Source organism: Poecilia latipinna, unplaced genomic scaffold (genome assembly GCF_001443285.1).
Source record: "Poecilia latipinna isolate Pla-1442-1.1 unplaced genomic scaffold, P_latipinna-1.0 Scaffold1641, whole genome shotgun sequence".
NCBI classification, from domain to species: domain Eukaryota; kingdom Metazoa; phylum Chordata; class Actinopteri; order Cyprinodontiformes; family Poeciliidae; genus Poecilia; species Poecilia latipinna.
In genome coordinates, this window is record NW_015114257.1 from 136,844 (window position 1) to 149,311 (window position 12,468).

General features: G+C 38.6%; 2 protein-coding genes across 4 annotated transcripts in view; one reads left to right on the forward strand and one right to left on the reverse strand.

Annotated features, from left to right (window-relative positions):
• kank4 (KN motif and ankyrin repeat domains 4) overlaps positions 1-9,964 on the reverse strand; it is an 86,314-nt gene extending 76,350 nt beyond the window's left edge. Inside the window, exons 1-3 of one of the 3 annotated variants that reach the window (XM_015059609.1) lie at positions 9,949-9,964; positions 8,258-8,382; positions 4,223-4,368 (exon numbers count right to left, since the gene is read on the reverse strand). The gene's annotated coding sequence lies outside the window, so the exon portion shown is untranslated. Of the gene's footprint in view, positions 1-4,222; positions 4,507-8,257; positions 8,383-9,948 lie in introns of those variants that run through there. The other 2 variants (XM_015059608.1, XM_015059607.1) reach the window with 2 other exon arrangements.
• On the forward strand, positions 9,596-11,844 carry LOC106964223 (ubiquitin carboxyl-terminal hydrolase 1-like; the record flags this gene model as incomplete). The annotated part of the gene is made up of 3 exons (XM_015059606.1): positions 9,596-9,936; positions 10,014-10,228; positions 11,647-11,844. Coding segments are annotated over exons 2-3 (368 nt in total), but the record flags the coding sequence as incomplete, so codon positions are not given.
• Positions 11,845-12,468: the final 624 nt, after the last annotated feature.

Sequence of the window (12,468 nt, forward strand, 5' to 3'; positions counted from 1 at the left end):
TTATTGTTTATCGCAATAATTTTTTAGACAATTAATCGCTCAGCAAAATTTGTTATCATGACAGGCCTATATATAAGCTAATTTATCCCTGAGGGCAATCAACTTAGCACAAACATTTGCAGATAAACACACTCAGGCTGTGTGGGCTGAAAGAGGAGTTTACAGGTTCAGTGAAGCCTTATGAGAAGTCGTGGATGTGGAAGTCTGTGGAATATGAAGCACATGAGGAGAGCTGGGCATCCAGCCAGCTGAAGCACAGTACACAGCCTGGCACCCACTGGCACAGGCCGACTTCAAACTCTCATCTGGGAAAATTATGGGCCATCTCCATCATTGACTTGCAGTCCTTGACACAGCAGATCTGCACAATGCTAGTGGGTATAGACTGCGTAACGTGTCACACTGCATACATTGACTATTTGCCGGCATCTAGGTTTAGGGAAGCAGGCTGTAATAATTACTATTTTGAAAGTCATAAAATCACACCAAAAAGAACACACAAAAAAAACACACACACACAGTGGGAGGGTTATGGGTTAAAAAGCGCTGTATGGCCATTTGTTCATAGTGCAGCAGCTCTGTATAGGAGCAGCCATCCTAAAATGCTCACTGGACTGGCTGCAGATTCTCAGAATGTGTCTGCATGTGCGACTACTCCAGTGCTTCAATACACTTTCCATCAGATTAAGCTGCTATGCCTTTTCTTTAGTAGAGTTCTACCTAGGGCATTGGTCTTTAATGGCCTGCTTTTCATAGCAGAACCAAAGTAGGATAATTTTTCACAGGATTCTAGTTTCACATCAAAACTGCCTGTGGGTCACAAAAGTGTGCATACTCCTGGTAAAATACCAGGACTTTAATAGCTACTTTTGCCCAGTGGTGCCCAAAGTCGGTCCTCCAGGGCCAGCATCCTGGATGGTTTAGATCTCTCTCCAGTGGTAGTTACAACCTTTTCAGCATGCCATTGTTCTTCTTGGGCCTTCTAGTGAGCCATCATTTGAAGTCTGTATTCAAGACGTGGTGAATGTACTGAAGAAAACTGGGATTTTCTCCAAAATGAATAAAAAGACAAGAGGAAAACTAATAAGGGAGTCTGCAATGAAAAACAAAGAAACAATCACAACACTAATGGAGCTGCAGGAATTTCTTGCTTTTACTGGTTGATTTCCAGATGATACTAAGGTTCATGAATTTTCAATATATCTGGAGTAAGGAGTAGGGTTGCAAAACAGAAACATGTTATTCCGCTGAAAACATCCTGACCTGCATGAAGTCTCCAACATGTGGGAGAGCATTTTATGGTCAGATTAAGACACTCTATTTCACTGGTATATTCGACACAGAAAGAACATTGTACATTATTCAACAAACAACATACCTACAGGAAAACATGGTGTTGGTGGAATCACGCTGTGGGGTAGCTTTTCTTGAAGTAAAACTGGGTCATTTTTCAAAGTGGACACAATTATAAGCAGATCCAAATACGTCTCAATTTTAGCCCCAAACCTTTGGGTATCTGCTACAAGGCTGAATGGACTGTTGTTTATTTCAAAGTCAGTCCAGAAGTAAAATTAACAAATATTCAGTGCAATAACATAAGATTGTTGAGGATAAGACATTTTCTCTCATTCTGACAGAGATGAAGAACTTTAGCAAAACAAACCCCACATGTAATGCAAAGTCAAGATATAGAACGCTGACAGTTATGCCCACTTATGTTATCTATTGTTTATAAAAACACATTAAGTTCATCGGCTCTAAACCTAAAGATTTTAGATGCCATCACATTGCATAATGTGTCAAGATAATGAAAATGTTGAATCCAGCTTAAAAGGTCAAAACCTCATCAATACAGACACACTGATCAGAATTGTGTGACTGATTTTTGAAGGCCCAGATAATCTTGTCAGTAGGGGCATTGATTACTTCTACTAAATGTCACACGAGATAAAAACCCTTGTAAGTACAAGGCAGCTGCATTCAGGACAAGTGAAACATTTCAGATGTTTCCTGCAAAATTCACTGGGATTTAACAACACAACTTTGCCCTGTGTGGCTTTAAACTCCATTAAGAAACATGGTGTGGAATGTGGAATACTTTAGATCTGTTATATACTGGCCTGAGGTTATCTTTGCCAAACTGAGTGCACTTTATTGTTCATGTTTCTTTTAGCACTTTTAGATTCCTTATATATTAATATTACACACTGGAGAGTAAGTTACAAAATTTATTTATTATTAAAATCATAGTGTCTTTCGCACCAAGTGGGGCACATTTTCTTAGAACAAAATGTTGCTTAATTGTGAAGAGGAGAGATAAAACCAGAGTTTTTCTTTTCTTTATTGTTCAAGTAAGAATCGGAATAATTTGACTTCCATTTCTATTCAGTCCCCCAAATGCAATCCTTTGACTGAAGGGTATTTTGCAGTTGTATAAGGTTTTAACTATAATGTATGAAATTCTTCATAATTATGAACTACTTTGTGTGGGTCTATCAGATAAAATCTATTTATCCATGTCTACACCCGCTTATCCTGGCAGGATCACAGGGTCAATCATTGGGTGAGAGGCAAGAACACCCTGGACAGGTCACCAGTCAATCACAGGGCAACACAGAGACACATAGGACAAACAACAGTAGCTCTGCCAATGCTAAAACACAACACCAGCACAGTGTGGCGTTCATACTTAACGTATACCGTAAGTGGTGCGGTATTCTTTAAAAATGAGCCCTAATGGAGGAGCCATTTAAATGCCAGTGCAGGTGGACCAGCTCTGCAAAAGTATTTTGAAAATCACCCAGTTTGTGTGAAAGATGGCATGTGCAATCCTCGAGGACTCATAAAAATTCAGAGGTGAACGGCCGTGACAGCATGACAACGTGAGAGGTGGGGACGGCTCAATGCACCAACTATAAACCTCGCTATGACACTCCATAACCAAAACTTCAACACATGTCAAACTGAAAATTTACAAAACACCCATGTAAATTATCTCATTTCAAGTTATCCGGAAAAATTATTTTACGGAAAGCTAAGTGCGCTAAATATTTTTGAAGTTAGCAAAACCACTTAGCGAAAAATTAGCTTTGGTATTAGCATATTAGCAGATTAGCAGAAATGTGCCCACCTCCTTGTGGAGAAGATGCAAACTCCATGCAGAAAAACCCAACGCAGGGATTCCACATACAATCACAAAAACTTAATATAAAATTTTTGGTTGTGAAAAATTACAAAATGTCAAAATATTTCAGGTGTTCTAATTCCTTTTCAAGAGAGTAAAATCAAGTACTCTCTGTTAATGCTAAACAAGTGTACAACTTCTACTTGTTTATGATTTCCTCTGAAAGCTACTGGCTTTGTAAAAAATACTTTCAGATCTGACCTCCTCCGAATAGGACACATTGCACAGAAAAAAAAAAATCAATAGATGGTAAGCTCTTCAAAAAAAGGCAAATTTGCTTGTTTTCATTTCCTGAAAGGTCGACATTTCACAGATACACTGCTTCATCAGACACTGCCGATTTGCAAATCACACAACACGATGTGGTTACACTGAACGCCGGTGGCAGCCACCAGTGTGTGAGCCGGTATGACTCACCTCTCTGCACCTCCAAGAAAAACACACCGACACAAACATAAATAAACTCAGAAAGCGGGACGAACACCGATCCAGGTCAGCCCCGTTTAATGTGCTCCTCAGGTTGGGCACTGAGGTAAAATTGTAAGTCTAACAAACAAGACACGTGCACAGTATGACACTTATAGTGAACAGCCAACATTTAATGTGTAACTGCAGTCTGCCAACCAATCAGAGCAGACAGTCTGTGGCAGGCAAGCAAGCAGAGCAGAAGCTGAGACTAACTGTGAATACATGCAGACACACAGGAGAGAGGAGAGGCAAGGAGGGGTTTGACAGTGAAGGAGGGAGAGGAAACCAAGCGAAGACATCCCCACTGAGTGTTCACCGAAGCCTTCAGCTGAAGCTGCAGATATGATCGCTCTAAACAACAAATAATCCCCTGGATGGTAACTTTTGAAATTATGCCTATTGCAACTATATGTACGTAGATGGAAATATGATTTAAATCGTATGATGATACTATTGATTGTGGCAATGTAGTAGTAAAAACACCAAATAATAAATAAGAGAAAACTACAGAGAGAATGCCAAAAAAATGTGTAGTGAAGAAATAAAATGCAAATAAAAATGATCTCTTACCTTTGTGAGTGAGTGTTCTATCCTTTGTAATAAAACTGCAATTTAGTAGATGCTTCTGTCTTTGTAGGACAAGTTACATCTACATGTATGCTTCTTTCATCTGAGCATGAACTCGTCAGTCCTCTGTGCCAGCGCTTTTGGTCCACCTTAGTAGGTTTGTGAAAATACACACAAGATGGTAATGAATAGTGGAGAGTGAAAGGACAGCACTACGCTGGAAGGCAGGCAGTCTGCATGAAACAGGAGAGCTGGGAGAGTAGAGAGCAGACTGAGTAGGATGCAGGAGGTATTCTTCCCAACATCAGAGTGGCCGGGTTGGAAACACCCACCTTCTCAGCATGCATCAAATGGGAAGCCCGTTCTAAAGTATGTGGACATGGAAAACTCCTGCGTGCAGCGGGAGATCATACCTGATGAACGGCGGCTCTAAAAACTGTTCGCCAGAATTGCCAGATTTTTTAATGCAAAAACAAGAGACTATGGGAAGGAAATTTTCCTTTTAATCATTTAACACATAAACCAAAAATATACACCTGTTTGCATAAATGTGCACTCCCTTAAACAAGTACTTTGATAAAGCACCTTTTAATTTGGTTTTAAATCTCACGCTTCTTGGGAACACTTCTGCTATTAATTATAAAGCATCTGATAACCTAGAAACAAAGTTCAGCTGCCCAAGCAAGATTTTTTTTGAAATTTGCTCATTTGTATCTGTTAGCTAAAGGAATAGTTTGCAGAGAGATTACAAAAAAATTAAGTCATCTAATTGTAGAAATGTATCAGTCTGGAGCCAGGGAGCAAAAACAAAAGGGCATCACTAGAAGAACACGTTGTGACTAAGTCTGTAACCAAGTCAAAGTGTGGAATGCAATTAAAATCCTACCAAATAATGCAGAACACTGAAATGCAATCAGAAGCTACTTCATACTTTGATTTGTTTATTTTTAGGTTGTTAGAGGACACATGTAACATTACAGGTATAATGCTTTAAAGGTATTTTTCCACTCATATGATTATTTTATGAAAATGTGTCATTTTTCCAACGGTGTGTAGACTTTTAAGATCCACTGCACACACATGTGAGGCTGTGAGCGCTTGTTAACTTCCGCTTAATTACATATTAAGCCTTTCCCCTCAGCCGAGTGCAGCCTGTGAGATTTGTCCACCGGTACTTTTTTTCAGTGGAAAGAAATAAACCACGATAAGAGTCTTCATGCCTTAAACGGCTGCTAATGAGTTGAATTCGGGGCTCAAGATGTGTGTTCTTATAAAATCACTGCAATGATGTGATTAAACCAGCTGTTCCCAACCTTGAAGGATGCCCTGCAGGTCAAAGGAGGGAATGTAACTCTCAAACACGAATTCTTTAATGTGTTTGTGTTTTACTGCCTTATTCTTCAAATGAAATTAGAAAGACTCAAAACATGCTAATGATGTATTTCCAGGTTTGCTAAAAAGTGTTGCAGTACAGTAATAGTTCATCTGATGCAAATAACAAAATAACAACTGTGTGCAGCTGTAACAACAGGATTTGTACTGAGAGCTAAAAAGATTCTTGGAGTGCACCGTTGCCTGTCACTCAACATGCCTTCATTTTCCCATCAGTGATCTCCTCCTGACAGAGATGGAGCATGAGAGTGGGGAGATTTCTTTTTTTTTTTTTTTGGGCTTTAAAGCGTTCACACCACCTACATCTCCCGGTCCGTGCTGTGAGGGCTCCACGCCTCCTGGGACAAAGCCTGCTTTAATAAAGGCCAGCAGCATTGCACAGGGCATGCAAAGAACTCCTCGTTAACACAAGTTGAAAGAATAAAATGTACAAAATTGCTGCATTTACATCAGGTGAAAAGAAACCAACTAAATTCTTCCTTCAATAGAAATAATATTTGTAACATTTCAAAGCTCAAATCTGCTTAATGACTTAATTATGTGTTTTAAAGTTTCATTTCTACTGTTTTAGGAACGTCATACTCTATAGCTCAGGACATGGGTGGTGGGATTTGTCTTTTGTTGAAGAAAAAAAACATAATTATTAGGAGGCGATGAGAGAAAGGCACCACAATAATGCTTCTTTATTATGCAGCCCCACGTTAGGATTTAGATGGACTCTGAGACGGGATGGGGAAAATTACTGCCCCATCAGTTGTATCTGTCAGAACCAGGGCCAGCATAAGGCTTAAAAAACTGAGAAGCATCCCCCAGTACTCCCTCCTCCAAATCCTCCCACACCCCCAACTAATAGTGGGCCCCTAAAACCACCAGAATTATCATTCTTTGGTTGCATTAGCAATCGCGCAAAACAAAGCTCCCTAATATGTAAAAATGCTTTCATTATGAAAAAAAAAAAAAACTAGTTGATTAACATGTTAATGCTTCTGAAGTCCCCGCTCCATCTCTCCTAACAGCTAAATCTCTTAAATAACAGCAATAAGGATAAACTGCTTGTTTGTTTTTACATTTGGGATTTTTTTGTGTTTTATTTTATTTTTTTCTAAAAATAATCTGCATATTTTTTTGAGAGGCTAAAATAAAAACCAAACACCATTCCATTTGATAATTTCCATCCTTTACTCTGCCATTAACTTCTGAAGTCCTTTATGAGAACTAAAAAAACAACCATATATTTTGAAACATGTCCACCAAGTTTGTAGACTAACAAACAGTAGTGCAAACCTGTGCAGTGGAGGGGAAATGGTTCTAGGACAACCATTCACTGACATTACAGCTGCAGGTCTTTAGGGTGTTTCTGACAGATTTGCAGATCTACAGACTGAATATTTTCCTTTTTGTTCTTTACAAAAAGGCTCTATGAATGCCACTTTGACTTGGATTCTCTAACACATGAATGAATATTCTTTGATCAAAACCATTTCAGCTCTGACCCTGTATCGTAGCTGCCCTGCTCAAAATAAAACCTCAGGTCTTACAGCTTTTAACAGTTTTTCTTCAATTATTTTCCTGCGAACATCTCCATCCATCTTTTAATCAACTCTATTCAAGTTCCTTTTAAATACAATGCTTCCCCATAACATGATCCTGCCACCACCATGTTTCACGTTAGCTTGTTGAAGCAGAAGTGCAGCATTAGCTTTCAACAAATACCGTTTTTGCTTTGGTTTCATCTGAACTTCTCTTCCCAGACTTTATCTGTCCCTTACACGGCTTGCGGAAAGCTTCAAACAGAAGTCTGCATGGCTTTTTAAAACTATTTTCTTGACAGTTTTTCATAAAGGTCAGTTTTGTTGATTACTTCACTAGAGGTTGTCTTTTCAACACATTCTTGCACCTGAACAAAAATTCTGTTTAGGCCCCCCAAACAGGAGCTCTGAACCAGCTCATATTACAGCTTGGTAAATCATTCTCCTGATTCATTTTATTTATTAATCAAGTTAATTTTGAAGAAAGTGAAGCTATGTTATTTGGGATGAAATACCCTGAAATTATTCCTGTTGTGAGATTTTTGCACACTGAACCAGTCATGAAATTTATATTAGAGTCACTCCAAAGCCTGAGATAGAGGAGACATCCTATTCTGGAGCATTAGATTGAGGATACCTTTGGGAATATCAGCCAGTCCCACAGGAAGTACTAGTCTGCGAAACTACTACTACCGTCCATTATCTGCATCCTTGCTGCAACAACACTTGATAACCAAGGGGTTTCTTGAAGCTCAGGCACAGTAGAGCTCAGCTCCATTGATGCAATGTTTGCTGCTGACCAAGCATCCACTCTGCAGCAGCAGCAGCAGCAACAGAAGAAACGGAACGTCCAGCTCGAGTATCGTATGGAAAAAAATGTCCCCACAGTTTGAAACCCTGTCGTTTCGCTTTTTTTATTTTGGCAACATTCAGGTGCTACGATACTCCCCTCATCGCACAAACACACGCCAGAACCAACAGTCTTTAGCCCTTTTAACATCACAGTGCAACTGATACTATTAAGGTGAGACGAGATTAAATAGACACCTTAGTGCTGCGATCAAAGTATATTTACGTTTCCCCCCAGAAAGCAATGAACAAACAAACTGTATCTTACCGTTAAAATCATGAAGGAGTAGCCTGGTGACTGTCAGATGAGGAGATGGTCCAGTGAAGATGGTGATGCTGCTGGATAGTTTGCCGTCATATTCCCTGGATAATGTCGCCCCCTGTTGATCAAAACTGTGTATAACCGTTGCTAATCATTCCAATGGACGGGACCGTTTTTTTTATTTTATTTAGGAATGTAAAACTTTACTTATAATGAAACAATTTATAATTGCAACTGATACAAACACGGTATACACGGTAGTTCAGTTATTATTATAATTGTTTTGGAGCATACAGCTTCCCGAAATAATGATAATGTAAGGTTTGCAGGTAGAAAACGGTTTTATGATTTCAAAATAAAAGCACGAAACTGTTGACGTTTAGTTTACATTTTACTTGTCATTATGCCACATACTATGTATGTGCGGACTTTTAAAAACGAAATATATAACGACAACGGATTATATTGAATAAGCCTGAAGGTTTAGTTTTATTTATGTCAAAACTATACTTGCAAGCAATGTGTTCCAGGCCTCTTGATTAGTTGTTATGCCCTTATATAGAATCGTGATTGCAGTACATTATGATGAAGGAAAAGGTAGAAAGTGATGTAATCAAAATATCACCACAATACCAAGCAATAATACCGCAACTTTGCAATAGTTTTTTTCCAAATACGAATACTTTTGCTGTGAATCGCAAACAGCAAACAACTTTGGATGGGCATTCGTAACTATCCCTAAAGTAACAATAATTATCCAAAAATGGATTGTATACCTAACCAAATTGTCTATGTTTGTTGAGAAAATCTCCTCCTCTCAGCAAACAGCTATTTTGCTTGTCAGCCTTTATTTTGATGGGAACCCCAAACTCTCGATCTTTCTCCTTTTTAGCTCAGCTGCCCTTTCAGGAAACACTACAAATATGGCGTCAACAGGGTGGATGGATTTCGTCTTTTTAGGTGTCCTTAGATCGGCCTGCGTTTTAGACTGTAAACGTTATCTAATTTGACAAAAACCTGTGCATATTTATAAGATTTATGTGCTCGCATGGTTTACATTTATTATGAAATGGAACCGTTATGTGATGTTTTTGTCGGATATGTTCAGACAGTGTCGATTCTTCACCGGCGGAGAAACGGTCAACGTGTCTTCGAGCAGGAAAAAGCGCCAACTTCTCTTTGCACCGTCTGAATAGTCAAACAGCGGACTACATGGTTTGAATGACTATATATTTGGGAATATATATTAAAACTGAAGCTGGAATGAGTCCTTCAGGTAAGATTTAAACGTGTCCTCTGACTGTTCGAATTAAGAGAGTTCGTTGTTTTGAATTAAGCAGTTGAAGGCAGCGTGCTGCCTGTTTACTCCTCCCACTGCTTCACAACACCGCTCCATGTCGACCCAGTTTTTGCACTGTGTTGCGTTCAAATAGTTTGGAATGAGTTTTTAAATGCACACTGCTTTGTTTTTACCATTATATAAAAATTAGAGAGGCAGAGTTTCGTCTCTGGTTGTTGTGGAGGGGTGGTTATACAGGCACCATTAAGTTAGCGTTAGCTTGGTAATATGTTATATAATACCGAACTGAACTTGTAACTGTACACTACACTGTAAACCAGAACCGTCTGAACTGATCAACTCGAACTGTTTTGCTCAAAATTACATTACAGGAGCAGAAACTTAAGTGCGTAGTTACGTTCGTTCATGTCGAGCTCTGATGGCGCCCACTGAAATATAATGTGCAATTCTCTTTTTCGCCAGTGCGCTGCGCTGTTCGGTCTCAGTAAGTTACTAAGGAGAACGACGATGTCAGGTCTGCTGGCTGAGAATGCTGGAACAGGACAGGGGAGTCCTGTGAAAAGGAACAAACTTTCCTTGAAGTTCTTCCAGAAGAAGGACACAAAACGAGCTCTGGATTTCTCCGAACCTCAAGCAGAAGATGCAAAGACACTAGAACAAGAAGATTCTCCAGCCAGGTGGGTCTGTGAGTAGTAGTAGAGTAGTTTAGTTCATGTTTCAAACTTTGCAATAATAAACCACATTGCCAGGTTATGAACAACACTCAATCACTGAGATACAGATGTTGATATTTTAAAAGTAGTCCATGTTAACTTATTTTGTCAGCAGTACACAAATCAACTTCTTTTGTTTTATAAACAGTTGACAAATGTCCATTTTTGTAAAAAAAAAAAAAAAAAAAAGTCAAAGTTTATTTATAGAACACTTTAAAACAAGGAAAGCTGAACAAGTAGAATTTGGGTCATAAATCATTTAGGAACAGCAGTCATTAGTTGCTGTCCTGCAGTTTTTAGCTGTGCCACAGGTACAAAACACTGGAATGAAATGGCTTAATTACCTCCTCCTTGTGTAGATTGGTTCTCCAGAGCCTTGCTAATGACCTAATTATTCTAATCAGGTGTGGTACAGCAGAGTGGTACAGCATCTAAATGTTGCAGAACACTGGCCCTTGAGTACTGGACTTTGACACTCCGGATTTAAGAGAACATCAAGGTTCAGCATTTTAACCTTTGCCAACTTAAACAGAGATTGTAGAAACGAAACTTCTGGAAAACTGACATCTTAATTTATTATTAATTAAATGTGTAAGAAAAATAACATTTTAAAAAATATTTATTTTCCAGACTTTATTGCTCATTCAGTTCAAAGTTTTCTCAATCTCAGTTCAGTAGGCTTAAGATTCATGTAAATAAACACGAATTAAAAATGAAATGGTTCTTTAGTACCAAAAATGTACATTTAATCACATAAGTAGTATAAAATGGTATTTTAAATGGGCATGAAAAAGGAAGAAAAACACAGTATGTTTTGTTTCTCCAATTTGTTTTCTGTGTGTAGATAATCTCAACTACAAACATCCAGCAGCTTTCTAACACCCACTGAGTTTGCTCATTTGTATATCAAATCACATTCCAGCTTGCTGGTAAGAGGTTAATGACCGTCATCAGTCTGCCGGCTCTGCCAATCTGGGTTCTCAAAAAACTTTTCAGCTTTTTATTTTTAGATTCTTCCTATAATTTGTATAAATTTTCACAGTAACTTTTTCCATTGCAGAATTGTTTGCACCCTCTGTATATACACCACAAACAGGTTTTCAACTCTGGATAAACAAAGAACATGTAATCTCTCCCCACTCTGAAAGAGGGCTGCACAATATAAATAAAATCTGTTTTAAACATTTGTTGAATTATTGGATACTCAAGACACTTTTGGCCTAGAACACTGGAGAAAAAAACGTTGGCAAGCGTAATAATATTGCTACAGTTATATACAGTTTATGCTCTCATTCCATATAAAAAACCTAGAATAATTTAAGCAATGACTGTGAAAATTAAAACAATCCATTTCCTGTTTTGTTTTTCCTAATCTGCTGCAGCTGTGATCAGGTGGTCTATGGCCCCGCCCCCTGTCCGTCTTCACCTGGCCTTCCAATCCCATGTGAGAAGAGGGAGAACCTGGTGCCTTTTGTGGGTCTCAATAACCTTGGCAACACCTGCTACTTAAACAGCATCTTGCAGGTGGGTGATTACTTCTTAGTTCAAGTTCCACAAATCAAAAAATCTCCTTCAGAAATGTATTTAATACATCGTAGGTCACATATTGTTGTTGAATCTTAATGGATAATTTGACTAGTGCCCTAAAAGTATATTTTGCTTCACCAGTTTTTAAGTTTGTTCTGGTAAATACTTGCTGGTTTCTAATCTTGAAGGAAGTTTTGCACATGGCAGCACAAAACAACCCATAAAGAGGCAAAGAGATGAAATTGTTTCTCATTCACTAAAAGAAGAGAAGGGTTTTTTTCAGGTAGAACGGCTTAAGGCTGGAGATAAGAGGCTGCTTTGCAGTGCATTGTCCTCCTGAATGATGCATTGTGTGCTTAGATTGCCCCATTGTGGCTTATCTGTAGAGGCATTGTTTGGAAGTGAAGAGACGTCAAGCGGTGAACGTTTCATCACTCAGTTGGACTCTTGTGTGATCTCCTCTGTAACACCTGTTCACACAGCGGGCCTGTTGCTGCAGTGTCATATTTCACCAGTTGCTTACAATAAGTGAGATGTCTCTCCTTTCCAAAGAGGACAAAAGATAAAGAAATTTGCCTCGTCTTCACAGTGAAATGATATTGGATGTACAGAAAAAAGCACAAAAAAATTTGTAAAAGTATGAGATGGATTTAAGTTTATGTTTTGATAAATATTGA